This window comes from Uloborus diversus, unplaced genomic scaffold (assembly GCF_026930045.1).
Source record: "Uloborus diversus isolate 005 unplaced genomic scaffold, Udiv.v.3.1 scaffold_187, whole genome shotgun sequence".
NCBI lineage: Eukaryota > Metazoa > Arthropoda > Arachnida > Araneae > Uloboridae > Uloborus > Uloborus diversus.
Window position 1 is genome coordinate 167290 of NW_026558337.1, and position 24203 is coordinate 191492.

Sequence of the window (24203 nt, forward strand, 5' to 3'; positions counted from 1 at the left end):
CATAATACTTCTGTCTTCAACTTCAAAAAAACTTCATTCTTTTTTTCAAGTCTTCCTTTTCAACTTCTCAAACTACCCAAATGCCATTTCTTTCCCATTCAAATTTTCTTTCAAAAAATTAAAGCTTCTCTATTTTACTTCAGTTTTCGATTGTGCAAAATCTTAAAACCTGAATTTTCTGCTTCATAGCAATTTTGAAATTCTTCATTATGAAGAAAATTACTCTTCATATTTCTTCTTTAATCCAGTGCCCTTAGAAATTCAAAACAAAAACAAAGATCAATATCAACTCACAACTTTATTTAGTCAAGTGAAAGATAAATCTTGTTCATTACACAAATAACAATAAAAAATAAACAAGTTCCTACACCAACATTATGCAATGAAACAAAAATACAAATTTAAATTGCATGGACTATAGCATAATACATTTTAAAATGAGTTTATCTGAATGAATTTGCATATATGTACACACTATTAAACTGGAAAAAAAAGTAAAATGGAACAATCACAGTGAATACAACAATGCTAGTTAAATGAAAAGTACATTATCAAATGGCCATTAGCCTGACATCTAATCTAAATATGTTTATGAGATAATGCATGTCAGTTCTCTCCCTAAGTCCATCAGTAGTACCCGTACTTACGGGGAGAATAGGAGCGAGATCTTGATCTAGAGTATCTATGCTTGCTGCTATAATATGGTGAGGGTGAATGACCTCTGTAACTTCCTCCTCCATCTCTATGGCCAGCAAATTTGGGACTGAAATAAATAATTTTAATATTAATTTCAAATAACATATTTACAGGAAAGAAGTGAAACACAAAACAAAATTAAAATTTTAGACTAACTTTACCTCCGTTGAAAAATAGTAGATACCGTGATTTGGAGATGTCGGCAAATCACAGAATTCCACTAATTAGAGGAATTGTTTAACTCCAGAGGATGGTTTAAAAGGTTATCAGTTTTTATCACTTGATTAGTCAAGAGGAACTGCTTTTTCTTCTGTTTATTTTTATTACTGGTTGTTTGAATGCAGGTTATCTGCTACATTCAGAGTTCTAAAATCCACGACTTCTGTATTTCAGTATGGAAATTGCCAAGAGTATTGGGGGGGGGGGGGGGAGACTCAACAGAAGATCTGTTCCACAACAGCAAATTTCGAGCAGAACAAATTCTATTTTCCCAGGGCAAAGGTGATAAATACAAGGGCTGGGTTTGTACTCAATTTCAGAAATAAAATGAAGGAGTTTTGAAGGAGTAAAATGAGATTTTGAAAGAGTACTAATGGGCTATCCTTAAATGAAGTCTCATTTCCCCCCGTCATATTTGAACCCCTTCTCCTTTGTCACAAAGTGTCACACTTAATCTAACTTCTCATTTCATGTCATGTTTTTTACAAATATATTGTTACAATAAATGATGTCACTTTGTCACCCTCTCTCTTCCCCTTGTCACTATTTCATGAACTCGTCTCCCCCTCAAGACATGACATCACTTATCAGACATGTGACACACTGAGGAAAAAAATACTGAAATACCACAACGTCATGACATACTTTCATAAATCAAATAAAGTAACTGATATAACCAGAGTGGATAATACCAGGGTGTATTAATTTTTTCAAAACAATAAAAAGAGCTTAGGAAAGTTAGTTACAGTAAAACCCCTCCTAACGGACACCCCTCTTATGCGGACAATTTTTAATTCCCCAGTTCCAATGCAAATATCATTATTAAATCCCTGTCTTGCGGACACCTCTTTATTGCGGACAAAAAAAATTGTACCGTTAGTGTCCGCATTAGAGGGATTTTACTATATTAATTTGATACACTAATAATCACTGAAAAGATTATTAACAAAGCTAATCTATACCCTTCTTAAAACTATTGGAAAATTTCAGGCATTACTGCACCGAGGTAAATTTTTTTTAAATATTGATACATATTTTTCAAATCAAATTTAGTAAAGATGACAGAAAAATAGGGGAAAATAAACTCATCTTACATAAGATGAAAATCAAATGGATTTTTTTCAATTAAAAAACAGAATTTTAAAAAAAAAACTGATTTTTAAAAAAAGTTCAACTATAGTTAATAAAATAGAGCTGGTAAGTAAACATTGATAGTAAAAATCTGTAAATAAAATCTTATTTGCAAGCCATACAAATTACAATTCATAAGTATTACGTTCCATGTGTCATCATCCACTTCTGGAGCATAGGATTGGAATCCATCCAACACTGTTGAAATTTAAAAAAAAAAAAAAATCTTTTATCAAATAAAGGTTCCTATTGGCAAGAAATTCAAAAAAATTAGGCAATCAAGTTCAAAATTGCTGCAAGAGTATGTTCAATGCACAACTGAATTTTTTTTTTTTTTTTTTACCTTTTCTCGAAAGGATCTCTTTCCCCACTTAATTCAAAAGATAGTATTTGCATTTGATCAATTACAGCTTGGGATTATGCAGATGCTCTAACTACTCAAGCTGCCCATTCGTTAAGTAGAGAATGGGCTCATGCGCATTAAGCATCACTTTACAGATTGGAATCAAGTTAAACAAATCACAGCGCAGGAAAATGCTGCACCCGTTGGTTACGTAGCTGCATGCACGGAAAGTATTTTTTTGACGGGAAAAAAAAATATAAAATAACGGATTTTCACCAAAATGAAAGTTTTGCTTTTCAAAATTACCGAAGATGCGAAATTCCGTTAAAACACAGAAAAATCACACGTCTGCTCTTGTGGATGACCCTTTTTACAATATCATTACAACGATTTACTAAACAATTGTTTTTTTTTTAACACAATCACTTTATATAGTACATCAACTTATGTATTTTTAAATATTTAAATAATAATTAGACAAACTGGCTTTTGCTGCTGAGAATATGGTGGAGGGAAAAGCAACAATCATAATACTTGCGGAAATAGCCTTGCACTATTTAAGCATGTTTTACTTAACTTCTGAAATGTCTTAGTCATCTAATATTTTCACCTTTAATTTTTACAACTTCTATGCTCAATTTGTAAATCACATCTTTGAAAAATATATATATATATATATATACACACGAAATTACTGCATCAAAATTGTCCTTATACCATTACCCTTGTGTCGAATTATTTTACGTCACTATCGTAGAGGAAAATTATGTAGTCTTGAACTAAAAACAAAGTAGTTTTGAAGAAGTTAAAACTAAAAATGAAGGAGTTTGAAGGGCCCTTCAAAAAAATTTACTGAATGAAGGAGTATTAGAGGAGTTTTGAAGGAGCGTACGAACACTCCTTCTGTAAACACCACTTACAGCTTTCCACTGCATTCAATGGATTTAAATACAGTCAAACCTTTCATTCGAACACTGTTAAAACAAATGCTGCTAAGACAAACTACAATAAACTATGTTCAGTAAGTTACTGCCCTATAGTCAGGGCTAAGGCAGAAATACATGAAAAAATCTGCAGTCATCGGCTGGAATTGACTGAGCTGGCGGTGTTTTTCATACAATAAACTAGTATGTTGCGGCCATCACGAAACTTTTTTCTATTTCTTTCTTATGAATTCTGATCCCTCCCCATGCTTGATGAAAAAGCAATATTCCCTGCAAAAATAAAATTATGCACACAAACACTTGACGACCGTCCCAATTTCCGAATTAACGCAAAAGCAAAAATTATAAAAGCCTTGCTTGAATCAATTACAAATATTTTACTAGTTAACAAACAAAAGATGACAACAGTTTAAAATTTTAAATCATTTAAAAATAATATTTCAGGTCATTTCCAATAATTTAAATAACGCGAAATACGCCGACGACAGTCTATTACGATTTATCTTTCTTATTGTTGCATTAATAATGCTATTTTTATTCGCACAAAAAAAAAATGAAAAAATCAGTCCCTCTTGGAGTGATTGGCGCCAAAATTGAACCAACACCTGTTTTCATTTAGGTACACATTTCTTCCAAAACATAGCTTTACTTCTTGAGATATGGCGGTTGCTATAATAAAGAAAGAACGTTTTATTGCAAGACCCCCTTTTCAGCTATTGACACCAAAATAGAATCGGCTCTTATAACTGCTAAGGGTTTTTGTCGATACATTTTTGTTTGATTCCGTTTATTATTTTTTGAGGAGATGTAGCAGTCACAATTGATGACAAAAAACATTCCATTGCTCCAACCTCCCTTGGAGGAATACACACCAAAAACCAATGAGCACAAGTTCATATAGGGACTTACATGTGTACCAAATTTCGTTCAATTTCATTGAGTAGTTTTTGCTGTAGAACAGCCACAAAAAATTGGTCACACACATACAGACATTTTCCAAAAATGGTCGAAATGGACTCAACACACCTCAAAACATTTGAATCTGTCAAAATTCACACAAATCCAATACTTTCTTCTATATATTAGATATAGAAGAAAGTAAAAAAGATCACCTTCCTGTTGAGTTTAAATAACGTTACTGCTTTTAAGATAAAACAAACACTAAATGAAAAAAGTATTATGTACATGCCTAACAAGCACTATCAGGAGCCAGGGTTGGCAAGGTTTTTGACACTACAGTAAAAGCCACAGTAAATACTGTGGTTTTTACCGCCCTATCCAAAACTACATTTTGAGAGAAACTATTTTGTGAGAAAATACCAAAAACAGAATCAAATGTCAAAGTTATGTTTTACATTGAATATTTATTCAATGTTAACACTCCAGTATAAATATATAATTCATGCAGCTGATTCTAATCTAGTTACCTAGAAGTGGAATTCTTCATTAAAAAAATTCAATTTGTACGCATGTAAAAATAATAATGATTATTATTATTTTTTCATAAAAGTAAACAAATTTTTTGATATTTAGGCAAATGTAAAAATGAAAGTGTTTAAAATATAGTGCAATAATTAATTTGGAATGTAATAAATGACAATTTTTGAACTGATGGAAAAATATATATATATTTGAGTCTTTTACAGCTTTATGAAGATTTTCTTCTTGACTATGGTGCCATTTTAAGATCTAAAACTAAATTACCACCAAACTACTTTAGAAAAATACCATAATAATAAATTGTTTCTAAAAATTATCAAGCTTCTCTAATTTGTTTATTGTAATTACATAATATATTATTTTTAAAATATGAATTTAAAAAAAAATTGCACTAGTTTTAAAATAAATGTATACCTAATCATCAATTTATTGTTCTTTAATCTATGATTTAAAAGAGAGTTTTTGTTAAAACATCATGTAAAACTTAGATGCAGAGAAATTAAAGCTTTTTCTTTGCACCTAAATATTACCTATTTAATAAAATTCCTTTGTATTATAAATGGAACTGAAATTCATCGTCTTGGCAGTGTTGTGAATGTCTTTTAAAGACACAACTAGCTGTTATATAAGAAAGTTTTTATGTAATAGTTGTTAATTTTTTTTTTTTTTTTTTTTTTGAGTTAAATATTTTTAAACGAACATTTTGGAGATAAGTATTATCGTATAGGGTAACGGCACCAGTAACAGACATTGCTCTCAGGTTAATTCAATTTTCTGAGCCTTTTAATGTATTTAGATTTTTAAAACTATTTTCCTCTCATGCAGCTACAACTCATATACCGTTTGACTGCTTCTAGTTTCTCTGAATTAGTTTATTCTATTTTTCTCTGCTCAATTCCAAAAAAGGGGCCGAACCGCAGTGACAGACACCGAAAACAGATAACCAGTAACAGATAGGATAAGGAAAGGATGAGTAATGGATAAAAAAAATTCCCCTTCTCTTCAAAATTTGGAAAATTTCTTTATTTTTAGATCTAAAACTTTATTAAATTCAAATGAACATGAAACACTGACAGACCTCGTGGTAGCTGTTCATAACCTTCCACTACTGCCACGTAAATACGAACTGGCTCATTAAATTCATTCTGATAACACTAGATAGTTGCATCGTATTCATGGGTCACAGCAACGTCAGTTTTACCTGCCTATCATTCTTATTTAAATCCAAACTTATGCCTGTCCGTTACTGGTACTGGTGCTGTTACCCTTCTCGTTAATTAAAACTTTTTTTTAAATTTATGCATTAAGAATATTGGAGTAAATACAAACTGATTTGCTCAGATTCCTTTAGCTAAGCATACTTTTGGACAGTTTAAAACACTTTCGGACAGATTTGGACCGTAAAAACCACCTGTCCTGAACCAGTTTTGGACAGTCTAAAACCTAACCCTGAAAAAATAAGCAAAAGAAAACTTACTATGTGGGTTTCCCCATGTATATTCCAGGAGTTGGAGTATGAGCTCTTTTTGTAATTGAAAAATCTACTCTTATTTTTCGCCCATCTATTTCCTGGCCATTGCAACGCTCTTTTGCCTAAAAATTGAAATAGAGAACAAATTAGGGGGAAAAGTAACTGCGTAAGATTACTAATAAATATAGAATATTAAATGATAGTATATACCATTTTTGCATCATCTGTTTCTTCAAAATAAACAAAAGCAAATCCTCTTGATCTTCCACTCTGAAAATACATAAGAACAATGAAAAAATATCTCTCTTAAAAAAGATGATTTCTTAAAACTACAGAATGTTTTAGTTTAATAACATGCCTTCATACATAGTCATTACAAAGCAATGGTAAATAAGCATAATCAGGAGAAATGAAAAAAATTTTCTAGCCTTTTACAAAATAGGAAGCTCTGTATTCCCGAAAAAATTTTCACTGAAAAATCGACCTTGATTTCCATTTTGCTCATCCCCGAATGAATGTTTTTTTTTTTTTGGACCCGACCACATGTGCATATTATAAAAGGATCGCTGGTGAAAATTAATTAAATTAGGTTAGTACATTTGCTTGAAGAAAATTATCAATATATTAATTGGGAGTTTAATCCCTTACTTGTACAAATGTTAAGATTCATGTCAGAAAACTAGAAAAATGCAAACTGTAAATTTATTACTATAATGGCATTTAATTTTCAATCGTGAGATCAAAGATAAATTGGTTTTTATTATTGCAGATATGAGAAACTAAGATGCATCAAGTTGAACAGAAATCTCCATAAAAATGGAGACTGATGGTGCTGATTATTATCCAGATTGATCGGTGTTGCACATCATATCAATTGCACACAAATAAGTATCTTGATTAAAATAACATTGAAATAATTTGTTTTGAGAACTATTTTCGTTTTTTTCTTTTCCTTTTTGCCTGGCGGCCATTCCTAACTAAGAATACCGAATACTTTCTCTAAGACATCTTTGTCTCTTGCCGGCACGCTAACTGAAATTTTCACAGATACATACATTATCACGTGGAAAACAAAACGGCAAGTAACGCTATCGTTTTTCTTGAATTGGATGAATTCAAATGTGACAGGTGGAAAGCACCGCCTTCGCGTTTAACTTCGATTACACCAACGTCACATCCAGTGTAGTGCTGACATCTGTTCATGCAATGAGAAACAGTTCTATTTCACACAAGTGTTAAAAGACCGACCGTAAAGCATCTATACCCAAGAATGTATAGATGCCCAAAATATCCATTTTGACAATTTAGGAGTTAATTACAACAAGCTTTTTTGTGACGCCTGTATGTACATTGCATAACTCAAGAACGGTATGTCCTTGAAAGTAGAAATTTGGTATGTATACTCCTAGTGGGGTCTAGTTGGGCACCTCCCCTTTGGGTTGCATTTGAATGTTCCAAAGGGGGTCTTTTCCACCTTTTTGGGGGGAAATCAGTCAAACTCAAGTGGTGTTATAAATTGGCAAACACTTGGCAATATATCACCAGTGTTTAGCTCACCAAGTTTTGTCACCAACTTGGTGATTTTTTTTTAAAAATCTGGTTTCAATTTGGCCACTGTTGCGTGATATTTAGAGAGTGGACTATTGAATTGCATTAAAACTGCCAATAATGGGGAAATAACATAAAATTGGTGTAAAAGGAAGTCATGTGATGCAAACATCAGCTCGTTTATAGCTATAGTAGGGTCTGTATAAATCCGAGTCTCGAAAGTTTGAGGTTCTGATTAATTTGAAGTGCATAATTTATATACAGGGTGTTCCGTTTTTAACCTGCAAGACCTTTATTTTCGCAACTGTTATTCCTAGGTGTATACTTCCAGTTGCAAAAATGTACAAAATCTGATGCAAAGTTAAGATATTGAAAGTTTGAAGCAAAAATAAAAATGAGTCAAAAAATAAAAAAAAAGGGGCCTTAGGTCCCCTAACTTATATTTAGGGAAATAATCTCCATTGAAAGATATTAACAAAAAAAACTTGACATTTTTGCTACCAAACTCACGGAGATATTCCTTTTTAAAGTTTTACGGGACCATACAAAAGATAAGAATGGAACTTTCCGTCTTTTCAGAAGAATAACAGGTCGGCAAAGTAAGAAAAACAAGGTATTGATCTTTTTCATTGCTATTCAAAAATAAACGCAAATGTTATGCCATGATATGCAAAAACACTACTATCAAACTATTTGTGTTGGAATTATTTCCTTAAATATAAGTTAGGGGACATGAAACTCGTATAAAAAGTTAAATTTTGTATTTTTTGACTTATTTTTATTTTCACTTCAAACTTTTAATATCTTAACTCTGCATCTGATTCTGAACATTTTTGCAATTGGAAATATACATCTAGAATTAATGGTTGCGAAAATAAAGGTCTTGCAGGTTAAAACGGAGCACCCAGTATCTCGTCGCCTCAGGGCAATAGTAAGGTATCTGAGCGTTATTTCTGAGATTAGATATCTTCCTGTTGCTCTGAGGCGACGCTATATCCAATTACATTTTTCAGTTCTAAACAAATATTTTCAATAAAATCTGAAACGAGAAACAGAAAACCCCCTTCAAAACGCTTCTGACAATTTGTCGGCCGATTCTTATGTAAAATGATCCCTTGAATCCGAATATGACCTCCGTTTTTTCCCCTATACGTACCAATTTTTTTTAAAGGCCCCCCAAGTCTTTTCCAATTTTAATTAATTTCAGAGAAGTTTTTTCTTTTGGAGCCCTTTCTCCGATTCAGAGACTTTTTTAATTTCGAAGGGGGAAAAGAGCATTACAATAACCGTAAACATTACTCTGAATGACTAGTGATGTGCAAAGCTCAAAATCTTAGGCATATGAAGCAAAAAAAAAACTTGCCCCCCCCCCCTCCCTTTAAATTAAAAAGAGGGAGAGTGCTTTTCTACAAAAATCGGTTCGTGTAGGAGGAAAACGGAGATCATATTCAGGGGGTCAATTTGCAGAGGTATCGAATCAGCCAAATATACTTAGACGCATTTGAGCTTTTTTTTTTGCTGTACAATGTATTGGGGGGGGGGGCATGTTTTTTATTTTGCTACATGTGCACAAGATTTTGAGCTTTTCACATCTCTAGTCATACAGAATAATGTTTACAGTTATTGTTATACTCTTATACCCCTCCAAATAAAAAAATGGTTCTGAATCAGAGGAGGGGGGGGGGGTTCTAAAAAGGAGCATAATGGGGGGGATAGGTGGTCGTATTTGGAAACAAGGGGTTCATTTCAGATAAGAATCAGTCAAAAGAATGTTTTTTTGAATGAAGACCTGAGATTCACAACTTGTATGCAATGTGCAACATTCATTTTTTTTTTAAAATTTTACATTGCGAAAGTTTTTTTGGAGTCCCCCCTTTTTGCGATTGGTGTCCATGATCTTTAACTTCTCTTGCCCAAAAAAATATGTTACCAGTTAATATAAAGCTCTTTTCATCTCAAAAAATAAATAATAATAAGTGCTCTAAAAGTAAGGAAAATTGAAAAAACTTGGGGGTGCCTTTAAAAATTGGTATGTATAAGGGGGAAAACAGAGGTCATATTCAGGGGGTCATTTTACATGAGAAACATCCAACGAGATGTCAGAAGCATTTAAGGATTGTTTTTGCCGCACAGTGTTATGCATTTCTAAATTAAACATTAAATTTATCCCTATCAAAATATTTCTTCTAAAAAAACGGTACAAAATAAAACGAATAACTCTTTTAAGTATTCTTTTTTTTTACCTGAGCATCATAAACCACTTGAACATCTTCGATGGGACCATATTTTCCGAACACCTCTCGAAGTTCTCGTTCTTGCGTATATAAGCTGAGTCCAAAAACGCCAAGACATCTACTTGGTTCCGGGTTGTCCTGCTTTGTAAATTAAGATCACATGGTATACTAACCCAATGTTAATAATGAAAGTTGACAATTCAAATACAAAGCACATTATATGGCTACTAGCAAAAATACCCGGCATTGCCTGGGCCAGTGATAATTATGAGAAACAACCATTATTTGCTTTCTGTTTTCAGGGAAAGAATTTAAAACACACCTTTTTGACGTGATAAAAAATAGAGCTTCTTCCTCACTCATAAAACTAAAATAGGAATAAATATAAAGAACAAAATAGTATTTATTTAGAAACAAAAGACAGACATTTAAAAGCCTATATAAAGAATTTCCAAAATATGAAATTAAACTTCATATGTTAAAAAAATTTATCATTATTATTTTTTTGCAAAAAGAAAAATTAATGGAAATTTTTGTGCTCTTTATGGATTTGCCTAATTTAGTTGGTGGATTATTTTACATAGTAAAGATCCTTTTAATGGTGATATTTTGTTTACATGGTAAAAGCCGAGAAATATTGGCTTCAAAAACAGCGACAGATGAAAAAATTTCCAAACGGATCAGCTATTGAAATCGTTGCAAAAAGTTTGGCAGGATTTCTAGAAGTAGATTGTATAATGAATAAGTGTCCAATCAGCACATTATGAATTACCTTAAAGTTCCGTTTAAATAGAAAATAAGCAGCCAAATCCATTTATTATTTGCCAATATTACTTAGAGATTTGACTTGAGAAAAACCTTGAACAGGCATACGAAACGCAAAAATATTCAACAATTCAACAGTTCTAGCTGTCAACTGGGAGTTGAGAATGGGTGGTGACAGGAACTGTGAAAAAAAGTTCCCTGACTTTTCCCTGATTAAGTTCACCAAATTTCCCTGATTTACGTTACCAATGATAATGGTTTTCTTTCTTTGCTCTACTTGAAATCCATTGTATGTTTGTATAAAATGCAGTATTTTAAACGTTTTAAGTTGTTGAATTAAAGATATATTTTTAAAAGATGCTACTTTTTAAATAAAATTAAAAAAAAAAAACATATTAAGTCAATTTTTTTTGGGGGGGAAAACCTACAAAATAGTATATTAAATTTTTCTATATGGAAAGAATATAGAAAATTAAAATAAAAACTTTACTTCCAGAAACCACTTAGCATAAGAACTTTAAGAAGAATAGAAGTAATGTAGTTATTCTTATATAACTGACATATTTATGCAAAAAAGATGAAACCATTTGACATCCATTCATAGGGAGCTTTTCTCTAATCAAGAACATAGGTTTTAAATGAATGAATACAGCATTTGAACAATAAAAAAAAAATAAAGATATTTACTTAAGTACACAAGTTAACTCTATTTCAAATGATTTCAGTATGTAGCGAAAAAAATCTTAGATTGCTTTTGTAACAAGCAACTTTGAAATGATAGAAAAAAAAAAAAGAAAAAAGCAATTAGGTAATTTCAAAACATATAAAAGAAGAATACAACTAGGTTATAAAATAAAAGTATCATTTAAGACTGAAGAAAAGAAAACCTTTATGATCTGTGGTGACTGCAAATAGTATAACGGCAATAAAAAGTTTTTTTGATTGAAAGTTTAATTTTAGCAATTAAATTAAAAACACGAAGCAATAACTTTTAATCTTTTGTAGTATTAATTCAAAAACCAAAGACTTCTTCTTGAAATTGCGATTACAGTATGCTAATTACTTCGAGACAATGGAATAAAGGCAAAGGACCTAAGGCATTAATGAAGGCTTCCTCTTTGCCTGTAGGGTTGTTTATTTTACGTAGCATTGAAAGCGTGAAAGGAAATTTCAAGCTAGGTAAAATAAACAACCTAACAGACACAGAAGCAATCTTAGGAAGTTCATCCTGTGGTTAATAAGTAAGATTCAATATTTTGACGTTTAGGAAAAAAGATGTGCAAATATGCGGCAGCGTATAGTTGCACCTCATTAATTTTACTCTTTATTTTTTGAACAGATAATTGGCGGAAAATGCATAGGGAATTAGAGAACTTAATTTTGTAAAGCAAAAGAAAAAAATTTTTTTTTGATAAAATCAATTTTCCCTGATTTTTTGTTATTTTTTCAAAATTCCCTGACTTTTCCCTGATTAATAAAGTTCCCTGATTTTTCCCTGATCTGTCGCCACCCTGTGAGATGATACACGAATTAATGAATTGGGTTTATGAAAGCCTTCGAACATGGCACTAAAAAGCTTATAAATCGTTTTTTATACAACTTAGAACCAGTGGAAAAATCAGCGATTTCAATGGACACATAATGTTAATACGTGCAAGTATGTGTTCACCTCCATATTCGGACATTTACACAAAAATTAAAACTTAAATTGGAATAAAAAAGGAACTATTAATCTGAAACTGGTCGATAAACCTTCATAGTATCAAAAAGAACAAATGGTGAAAGTCACAGCCAAATATGCTGGGTAGTTTCCGAGATCTTAGGGAACACACCCACACATTTACCAATATCCATTTTTATGTATACAGATGACAAAAACTATTGATTCAGGATGTGCAACAATGAAATTAGACAGGGTTCATACTCTATTTGGATGAAAAATTCCATGACTTTTCCAAGACTTTTTCATGACTTCATAAAATTTTATGACCTTGTTACACGAAGAGAATAGTTCTATTTAATGTCAAACTTGCCAATTTTCGGAAATAGGCATTAGAAAAACTTTTACGTGAGTACCACTACTCCATCGAAGCACTTACTTGTGACTGAAAAAATATCAGTGCACATTGCGGAAATTAATAAATTACCTCACTAATAATATAACTCATCCAAGCGCGTACTGGTGCTTGTGATTAAAAAATGTTAATGCACACCATAGAAACTAATTATAAACTGTTCTTATTTGTCCTTAATATATAAATTTACTTAGTAAAAATATTGCTCTTAGGTGTCAACAGTGCATACTAACCGTCCATGTAACTTGACAGTATTTCGTTCTCTAAAGCAAAGCCACGTTTTTCCGTAAATTTATTTACATAAACCAGATATTTCAGCTGGCCACATGAATCAGTTTCGGGAGCCATATGTTGGGCATCACTGTTTTAGAGTAGTAGAATTCCCCTATTTTAATGTTCTATCCCCTGACAAAAGTATTGATTTTCTGAAACCTTCAACAAATTAAGATAAGCTCTGATAAATTAAATAATGGAAAATAAAACTGTAACCATCTTTACAAATGTTTCAGAAAATTAAGTTCAAAATATAATGTTTTGATTTTTTCCAAATTTTAGGGTTAATTTAAGATTTTGTTTGACTCAGGGTTCATACTCTATTTGAATGAAAAAAATCCATGACTTTTCCAAGACTTTTTCATGACTTCAATAAAAATTCTCATGACATTGTTCGCAAAGAGAATAGCACTATTTAATCTCCAACTTGCAAATTTTTGAAAATGAACTTTAGCAAAACATCTACATGAATGCCACAGCCTCATTGAAGCACTTACTCGTAATGTAAAAATATAAGTGTACTCTTAAAAAACTATTCTTATTTGTCTTCATCATTTAAATTCAAGTGAAGTTTCAGTGTTCAACAGTGCATTGAATCATCCACCTAACTTGACAGTATTTTGGTTCTTTAAAGCCACATGGTTTAGTTCTTCATGTTTCTAAACCAGACATTTTATTTTTGAAAAAACCATTCAGTACTGAATCAATCTTCTGATTCAGTACTGAATGTTTTGTTTACTTATTTGCACATTTTCAAATGCATATAAATTAATAGATTCAGAAACTCCAGAACATGTGTGATTTCTGACATTGAACGTAGCAGTGGGTCGCATGGATTAGTTCTGCGGGACGTATGTTGGGTACTACTGTTTTAGAGTATTAAAATTCCCTATTTTCTGTATTCTATCACCTGACTAAAGATCTAAAATCTTCAACAAATTAAGATAAACTGTGATAAATTTAATAACAAAGCTCTTACGAGTGATGGAATCGAACTCGGATGCAATTAAATTGCTTTTTTTGAGTGGGCGTGGCAAATCCAAGAATGTGCAAGTTCGCTACTACAGATCATAAAACATAAGAAATGTTGAAAATAACAGTAGTTCAAACTAAGAGATGTCCAAATAGTAAAAAAAGGCAAGCAGCTGCGATACAATGATTTTTCAAAATTCAGATTTAATTTTGGGATCTTTCAATTTGCCACTTTTAATAGCTTTTATGTGCTATACTGTTAAATCACTCAAGATTTCTAACGCTCTTTTAGTTACTGTTACTTTATCTCTGTCCAGGACATTTTTCCATGACCTGAAATAAATTTCCAAGATTTTCAATGGAAATTTCAATTTTCCATGACTTTTCCAGGTCTGAAATTTGCTTATTTTTTTTCCATGACTTTCCAAGATTTCCATGACCCGTACGAACCCTGTTGACTACAAACAGGTAGCCTGACCATAGTTTTTTTACATCACGGGTTCTCAAACTGACTGCTGCAGGGAAAGGTGAGATAGAAAGGTCCACGACATCAATACATACAGTGAAGCACCGGTTATACGTTTTTATCAATTATATGTTTTTTAAATTGGTCCCTGAAGAGTCTAATACGTATTAACCCGTACCTATTACACGTTTTTTCATGTGTATGCTTTTTTCATACAGTCCCTTCAGAAGCACATAAATGGTACTTCACTGTATAAACAGAGATAGGCTAGGGTGCTGTGAGAAAATTCTAATTCTTCAAAAGGGTGCCATGAATCGAAAAAGTTTGAGAACCCGTTTTATATAACAACTGTGTACCCAAATTGAATAGATATTTTATCCCTTATGGCTAGGATTCCTAAACTAGATGCCGTAAAAAAAAAGAGGAGTGGCACAAAGAGTCCATGGTATTAATGTGTATGTATATGGAAAGAAAAGGGGGAGCCATGAGAAAATCCCAATTCTTCAAAGGTGCCACGAACTGAAAAAGTCTCGGAACCCCTGCCTTGTAGCATTCATTACAATCTTCAAGAACTTTCACAAAGAAAGAATCAAAACAAGAGCATTGATTTTTCAATACCAGCAAACTTGGGGAAAATCTTGATGCGTAAAATCATTATTATATTTCATTAAGTAATGCTATAGCTTAATACATTCTACCAACTTCTCATTGTGCACTTTTATTTTGATTTTTGAAAAAACTTCTAGGTTTTTTTTAATACCTTTGTCACTTTCAAAATTACCAAATAAGTTTCCAATGCAAAAAAATTCTCAGACTCACAACAATTCTTTGATTTGAAATTAGTGTTGCATTAAAAATATTTAGCCTATTATTTAATATTTAGCCCTAAATTATTAGTTAAAAATATAGCCCACACATTTGCTTTTTCAATCTGTCTCCTCCCAGGATTTTACATTTTTTTTAAAGTAGCATAAGTATTTCTGAACATTAAATTAAGCTGAAGCTACAATTTTACACATGCTAATAAATGAGATGTGATAATTTATCTGACAGAAGAAAAGGGTACTGAAAATAATCCATTCTTCCATAAAAAATTTCAATCCTCATGTAAATGAAAGCAGATTTATTACAAGATCTGTAGTAAATATTCTTCCTTTGAATATTACAGATATTATAACTGAACTTTTAAAAAATAAACTAAAAATGTAGCAAGTCTTATCTTAGTTAAAAGCAAAGTAAAAACAGTGGTCTTTAGAAGTTCTAATCCACAAGGACAATTAGAAATTTTTAGAAGTTTTAACTTACAATGTGATATCAGTGCATCAATAATACAAAATAAATTTAAGATTCATATCAAATACAAACCCTGTTTCCAACGTGTCTTCTTCGACTAGACATGGGTGATCTATTATATCTAGAAGAATAACGACCTCCTCCTCCACCTCCTTTTCCACCACCATATTTATAATACCTATCATCATAGTATGAGTGTCTAGGGCTGTATTGTGGTGAGTATGAACGTCGAGGAGAATATGAACGGCTGTAAAGTAATTTAAAAAACATTAAACATTGTCGAGAAAAGTACATTTAATGATTTGACTTTATGACAAAAGTACAATTAGACTTACCTTCTGCTACGGCTTCTGGAGCTTGGGGAAGGGAAAAAAAAGTTACAGTTAAAACAAATGCAAATATATAATAAACACACAGGAATATTTGAGGAAAACAATAGAAAATTTAGGAATTATTAAATGAGGCTAATATAAAGTACACTTCTGCTAAATTCTTACAGCAATGACTAAATTATATTAAGGATTTAATCCTTAATGTATTATTTTTTATGTTTGTGATTCTATTTTAAAAGTATCTGAACAAACATCTTATTTAAATTCAAAAATAAATGAAAATTCAAACCTATTATTTTCAAAATCTGTTCTTTCCTGAAAAACAGCAGCTACCAAAAATATATTGAGTAAATATTATTTCAAAAAAAAAAGTCCTACTAAGCTAACTTATTATGAATCTACTTTCGAATTTCAAAATAATTGTAACAAGTGTAGGATGCAAAAAGACTGAAAGCGTAAATTGAGCTAGCAATTTTCTGCTAAGCAGATGGTGAGTGATTACATGTCTAAATATTATATTTTTCCTTTTTTTTTTTTTTTTTTTTTTGCATTTGGCTCTATTTTTAAGTTTGTCCACAACCATTTTACTTGAATTAAAAAAAAAAAAACTAATGGAAAATTAAACAAGCGACTATTTGGATCTTTTCTGAAAAATATGAAATATATATATATATATATATATATATTAATAAGCCAAACAAAATATTATTTTTTAAAAGAGCTTTTTTAACTGGCACATAATAAAATAACTTTCAAATTTAAAACTAACTGAAATAAAAGCTGGATGCAAAAATAATGGATATGTGCATTTAAGGCTGCAAGTCTGTGTGAGAGAGCTTTTCCCTTCTTGGCTTCCTGAGAAAGGCAAGAGAAAACATGAGACTACACATTAGGGTGGGCCGGAAAAACTTTTTTTGGAAATCGGTTTTTGGATAGTGCGGAAAAGTTGCTATATGGGCCCGTTATTACCCATAAAAAATTTCGCTAAATTTGTTTAATATTTAGCCGACGCTATTTGACCTCAAAAAACGGAAAAAAATGGCAAAAATGCACTTTTTTCAAAAAAAAAAAAAAAAAAAAAAAAAGAGGGGGGGGGGGTCGAAAATAAAAGTTTGAAGCTATTTTCAGCAATTATTAGAAGTATCTGTCAGTGAATTAGTTGAAATCCTCAAAGATTTTTATACATTTCGTAGAATATTTAGCTACGCTCCTTTAAGACTAAAACATTGGAAAAATGAAAAAAAAAATAAATAAATAAATAAATAAATAAAAGTAGTTTCGAAATAAGTAAGTACTGAAATGTTACGCAATAAGTTACTTAGAACAGTGAAAATTCAATCAATTTTATGCGATATTTGTACGCCAATTTTAAAAAATGCACACACTCAAATAAAAAATATTTACATAAGATGCTAATTTTTTAATCTTCGGTTCCAATTGTTTCTCTTGGATAATAAATGGCGCTCAACTACTTCTATTATTCCTAAGATTATTTTATAATTATTTTATATATATTTGACAAATAGAGCGCTTGAGTATTAAAAAAATGTGAATCCTCTGAAGTCCTTTAAACTGATTAATGAATTGAACGCAAGTATTCTTCTTTTTCTCAAGCCATTTCTTCCTCTCGACTTTATAACCCTTTTAAGAGACAAAACCCCTCGACAAGAACAGGGTTCATACCCTTTAGGCAGAAAAAAATTCAAGCACTTTTCAAGTACTTTTCAAGGTAAAAAATTTTGTTTTCAAGGCAATATCATAAATTTGTACTAAAAATATTGTATGCAGATTTCATTTACTACAAACACATAGAAATAAGGCAATAATACAAAAAAGTATAGGGAAACAAAATTGCTTTTTCTACAACGAGAGACGCTTTGATGAAAGATCTACTGCGTTGAAAGTTTTTCTGAAAATGTTTGAAAAGTTTGGTCATAAAGAGAAGCAGATACCAAGAGGTTTAATTTTGAGGTTTTTCAAAGGTTGCAGCAGTTAGATGTTTGTATATTTTCTAGAATCAGCAAATTAATACTTAAAAAAAAAACCTTTCATAAGTGCTTTTAACTTTTATGGGAAGAAACTAAAATACCCAAGTTCAATGGCATTGCCAGAGAGGAGTTTTTGAAGTCACTCCCCCCCCCCCCCCGGTTTCAAAATTTATTTCCAATAGTCTATAAAGTGGTTTATTACAATATGAGGGCGGTTAGGACAAAAACACTAACCAGAAAGTTATTTCAGTTTGCACTATTAAGTTCTAAAAATATTAGGTTTGCAAATCATTTATAAGTATGCAAATCAATTATTCGTATGTATTTATTAGCTGTTCAGCCAATAAGGCATTTCAACTGTCCTCGAGTAAATTTAAAAATTAGGAAGTAAGATAAGTTAATGAAAGTCCACAGTCCAGTCTCTACACCTCAAAATATATAAAAGCAGCTTAAGCAGTGATAAATACTCTGAATGTAAACTTGAGCCTATTCAGCTTTCATTGATAAACTTGCAATAGACAATAAATGTGAAAGTTCAGATTTATAGAGCCATATTTCGAAATTGAAAAGATTCACAAGAAGTTGACATATATTATGACAAAAGTAGTTTTATTTTGGGAAAAAAAAAGGGTTATTGTTGAAATTAGAATTTAAATTTAGAAAAGCAATAATATTCAGGTGTAATTGTAATTTGTGAGTTCATAAAAAATTACCTGAAAGTTTCAAAGAGCAAAATGGGGCAAGGGGGGGGGGAATAATTTTTAAAACTAAGACCCTGTTACTTGAATATACATATGTACAACAATAACTTTTGCTATGCATACAATTCATAAAATAGTTTATTAAGTCAAAATATTCTGCATAGAAATACCATGCCCAGTGCCTGTTGATAACCAGCAGCAGGCACTGGGCCTAGCTAGGCTGGTACTGGTCAATTTATTAGATCCAAATGAAGATGAATGACCCTCCTTAAGCTATCTACCCCTTTGCTGATTAAAGCCTCTTTCAGTAAGCTCCAAGTACCCACAACCTTAATAAAGTAGTAATTTTGAACATTTGAGGAAAAGGGGAAAATTGGAGATATAGGGAGGTAAAAGCATAAAAACGAGCACTACTGGATTTCATGTGAATAATCATAACACAACCACCCCTGTTATACACCTTATTTATTTTAGCAGACATAAAAAAATGATGTACTTATAAATAAAATTATATAAATCAACTTTATATTTAAAATACAAACTTTAAGTTAATTTGTTAGGTGCTCAACTGCTGAAATTAAAATTTTTTTTTTTTAATCTGTTATGACCAAAAATTAGGTAAAGATAATCATTCAAAATTGCAAAAATAAATAAGCAAATAATTAAACAAGACCAAGGTAATAAATTCTTTAACTCTTTAGTTATTAAAATAAAAAATAAAATAAGCTAATCTGATGTAGCAGTGTCAAAATAACTACTAATTGCCAAAAACATAAAAATATTTACAAAATGCAAAGGGATTGAAATCTCATACAAGGGAAGCAAATTTTCGCGAATTAAGTTTAATGTTGTCATGTTTCCCATAAAATAAACTTATATTTTACTGAAATTAAACATAAAATATGCTAATCTACGGTAGCAAATATGAAAATAACATCCGATTAGTGAATATATTTAAATATTTGCAAGATGCAAAAAGATTGAAATTTCAAACACGAGAAGCAATTTTTCGCAAAGTCTGAGCTCGTTCGACGTGGCATGTTTCCCATGAAATAAATTTATTTGTTTTTTATTAAAATTAAACAAAAAATATACTAATCTAAGGTAGCATGTGCGAAACTAACATTTGATTAGCCAAAATATTTAAATATTTGCAGGATGTAAAAAGATTGAAATTTCAAACACAAGAGCAATTTTCCGCGAAACCCGAGTAAGTTCAATGTTGTCATGGTTTCCAAATTAATTTCTTTGTTAATTAATGAAATTAAACAAAAAATAAACTAATCTAAGGTACCATATGTCAAAATATCTTTCGGTTGTAAAAAACATCAAAATATTTACAAGATGAAAAAGGATTGAAATCCCAAACACGGAAGCAATTTTTCGCGATGTTGCATACTGAACACATGTTCAGAAAATTGCATTGGTGAAATACTTTTTTAAAACTTCTAAGCACAATTCGTTGATTTTTGAGAGAATTTAAGCACTAAGAAACTTTTTCAAGGTTTTAAAACTTTTTCAAGGTTTTCAAGCACTTGAAAATGAACTTTTTTTTTTCAAGCACTTTTCAAGGTTTTTCAAGGGCGTACGAACCCTGAAGAAATGCTGTAATTCTACTCCTCCACAGCTGGGAATTAAACAATTAAAGGGGTCCTCTCTTGTGTCTAATGTCCACAATGAGTTGCCACTGAGGAATCTTATACTGGAATTGGACGGTTGCACAAAGTGGCCACATTCATATTCTGGAGCTATCGAACAACTTCTTAGAGATTGTGAAAAAAATCCGGTGGTCAAATTTGATAAAATTGACTGCAATCTTCTGGTTTTGGACATGGAAGATATAAAAAATTTAAGTACTGAACAACAATATTTGTATAGAATCTGTCTTGCCGTAAAAGATGGTAGTTGTCCTTCAAGCGTGGCTGACAGTAGCCCAGGCAAACTCAGTCAGTCATGCGCGATGGCTGACAACTACAAACCGTTTGTTACGCTTGTATATAGGCACTCCAACTCCATCAGAAAACCTTACAATGCTTGTAAAGTATGTAATTTTAGTTTATGCTCCAATGTGGTTTGAGATAAAAATGAAACCGAACTGCCAGTACCGCGCCCAACATTTTTGGAAAATGATTTCTCTTGCAAGGCAGTTTCCAGACAACGTTAAGGAGATAATTTTCAAAGTTCTCTCAAGTAATGCATATTTCGCTCATCCTGAACAGCTACTGTTGGCTCGGATGGTGTACGATTTTTTGAGCGTCCTAAACTCAATTTTGAAGCCGTTGATTATGTTGATTTAGTTGATTGGGCAAACTGTGTTGTAACAGAGCCACCTATTACAATGCATCTAAAAGACCAACAATGGAAAGAAATGTGCAAAGAACATTCTACAGAGTTTACTTTCGAGAAATTTCCCTGTCACACGCAAGCTGTGAAACGTTGTGTGAAACTAATAACTGAAGCTGCAATAAGAGTTCGTGGTGAAACTGTACGAGATGGATACATTCGTGCTAAACTTCAAGCTAGGAAAGAACTTCCATCTTTGATAACAAGGGACAATATTATTCCAAAAAATAATATTCATTATGCATGAGGTATTATAAATCAAATTTGAAGATTTCTTTTTTAAAATTTTATTATCCATATATGTAGTTCTCGAAAATGTATGACACTATTGCGTGATAATAATTACTATGATTAATGACGCTATTTAATTATTTAGTCTATGATTTAATTTTGAAAAATAATTTTCACATTGGTTTTTAAAGAAATTCAATATTTTTTCATTTTTCTCCAATTTTTGATGTCAGAAAGGAGCGGTTAAATGCTCATTAAAATCAATGAAACATTTTATGGGCTCGAACTGACTCATTATATAACATTTTCGGCGCATTCCAGCAAAATATTTGGAATTTAGTTTTTTAAAAAAAATTTCGATAAAAATTCATTTTTCTCTTTTTTTTTTCGGTTTTTCAGTGTCAAATAGCGCCGGCTAGATATTTTTTAATATCCAAGAAATTTTTTGTGAGTGCTAACTAGCTCACTACGCAACTTTTGCGCGCTATCGAAAAATTGATTTCGAAAAAAAAATTTTTTCGGCTTATTTCGGCCCACCCTACTACACATGATCTATTGATGCTTCCTATCCAACTGGCTTACTCGGCTGGAATGTGAGGACAAGAGGGGTAACTCTCTTGTAGAAATCATAGTTTTTAGACTAGACATCAAAATTTTCAAGGACTTCATGTGCCTTTCAAGTACTTTTGAGGGCCCTTGAAAATTGAAATGAAATTCAAGGACTTTTCAAGACCATGGTAACCTCGGATTTGAGACCAAAATCTTACAATATTTAAAAATCAATTTTAATTACTTTTGATTGACCATAATAAAATCAAAAAAATAGTTGTAGAAATCAAAATATGATTGAAATCATTCTATATTAAATTAACTAATGAGTTGTGCTACACCATTTTTGATGAAATATGGTATGTAATATGTACTAACCTTCTGTACTCCAAAAGTTTTTTTTTTTTTTTGCTTGGCACATTAGTAAAATTTGCCATTTGACCTTTCTGAGAACTCGACTAATTTAGTTGGTATGAGTAGAAATATCAAATAAGGCTTAGTACATAAGAAATTGAACCTGTCTAGGAAAATTTTAAGTTTAAAAAAGTTGTTGCAAATGAAAAAAATTCCTTACTATCTACGATGTCTAGGAGAACGAGATCTTGATTTACTGTAGTGCCTGTATCGATGGCTGCCGCCTCTGGAATGGCTTCTAAACAAAAATACAAAACATGAAATATAGATACAAATGACTCAAATTCAATTACAAGCAACAAATAAAGCTGTAATACACAGCACTTACAAAAACTTTTCAAATTTCAACTAATTTAAAGAAGATACTATGAGAATTACACTTAGTATATGCACTAAACAAAATTTCAAACACTATTGTTAAAAATTTGATCTAGATTTAATTTTTTCATTCATTAGTTCTTCAAAAAAAAATCTTATGCATAAAATTAGCATGAATAAATTTAATGACAAAAATTCGAGTCCAAAAAGGATCTTTAGTGAAGTAAGGATTTCTTAAATTAAGCTAGTGTATAGGATACCAGATTCAGCATTCAGAAATCAGACAAGACTTGACATTCAGAATTATTACTATTAATACTTTCAGAAATGATAATTTTAAAAAGAAAGAAAATTAAATCAACCTGTTTCATAAATGATCAGACATATATGATTATCATACTCAAGCATGAAATTTGTTAGTTTTGGTGGTCATGATCAATTTACCGCAGTGTTTTTTACCGAAATTCTAATCAGTGAAAAATCCCATCTTAGGGAATTTCTCTGTTCAGGAGATTTTTAATTCACTAAGGATTACAGGAGAAGGTATCAAGTCTCCCAAATAAATCAGCAGAGTTGACAGCTATTGCTTTTTATTAATAAAAAGGAAAGTATTTTCACTTCAAATTAACTTGCGTTATGAATTTGAGAACCACAAAAAAGACAAAAGTTTGTTCAAATATTGGTTCTAGTTTCACTTTCAGTACTTTTATATTTATATAAGAACTTGAAGAAAAATCTTTTATATCTTGTATCAGTAGCATTTTATTGAAGTGATGCATTCATAACTTTTTTGCATGGAACATTAAAGGATATCAGGGTTCGTACTCAATTTCAGAAATTAAATGGAATTTTGGAGGAGTACATACTAATGGGCTGTCCTTAAATGGTGTCGCTTTTTTTCCCCCAACATCTTTGACCTCTACCCTCTTTGTCACAAAGTTTCACACTTCATCTTACTCCTCATCTTTTGTCACATGTCATTTTTATAAATATATTGTTATAATAACTGTGTGATGTCACTTCTTGTCATCCTCTCTTCCCCTTGTCACAATTTCGTGAACCAGTCCCTCAAGGCATGACATCACTTGTGGATGACCCATTTTACAATATAACTGCCATTTGCTAAACAATTATGTTTTTAACACAATCACTTAATATAGTACATCTGCCTATGTATCTTTAAGTAATAATTAGAGAAACCGACTTTTGCAGCCGAGAGTGTGGTGGAAGGAAATGCAATAATCATAAAACTTAAAAAATAGTCAAGCACCCATTTAAGCATGGTTTACTTCAGTTATGAAATGTCTTAGTCATTAATAATATTTTCACCCCTTCATCACCCTTATACCTTCTCCCTTGTAACAAAGTTAAGTTGTCGATCAAAATATATATTTCAAGTTACTGTCATAGAGGAAGACTATGTAGTTTTCAACCAAAAAAGGAGTTTAAACCAAAAT

General features: G+C 31.3%; 1 protein-coding gene across 4 annotated transcripts in view; it reads right to left on the reverse strand.

Annotated features, from left to right (window-relative positions):
• Positions 1–295: 295 nt before the first annotated feature.
• LOC129233144 (transformer-2 protein homolog beta-like) overlaps positions 296–24203 on the reverse strand; it is a 39350-nt gene continuing 15442 nt past the window's right edge. For 2 of the 4 annotated variants that reach the window (XM_054867210.1, XM_054867208.1), the window contains 7 exons: positions 22589–22666; positions 16206–16226; positions 15943–16117; positions 10036–10164; positions 6455–6514; positions 6251–6366; positions 296–763 (listed from right to left, as the gene is read on the reverse strand). In XM_054867210.1, the coding sequence (XP_054723185.1) occupies positions 628–763; positions 6251–6366; positions 6455–6514; positions 10036–10164; positions 15943–16117; positions 16206–16226; positions 22589–22666 (715 nt within the window). In that variant the 3' untranslated portion in view covers positions 296–627. Of the gene's footprint in view, positions 764–6250; positions 6367–6454; positions 6515–10035; positions 10168–15942; positions 16118–16205; positions 16227–22588; positions 22667–24203 lie in introns of all 4 variants that reach the window. The other 2 variants (XM_054867209.1, XM_054867207.1) reach the window with 1 other exon arrangement.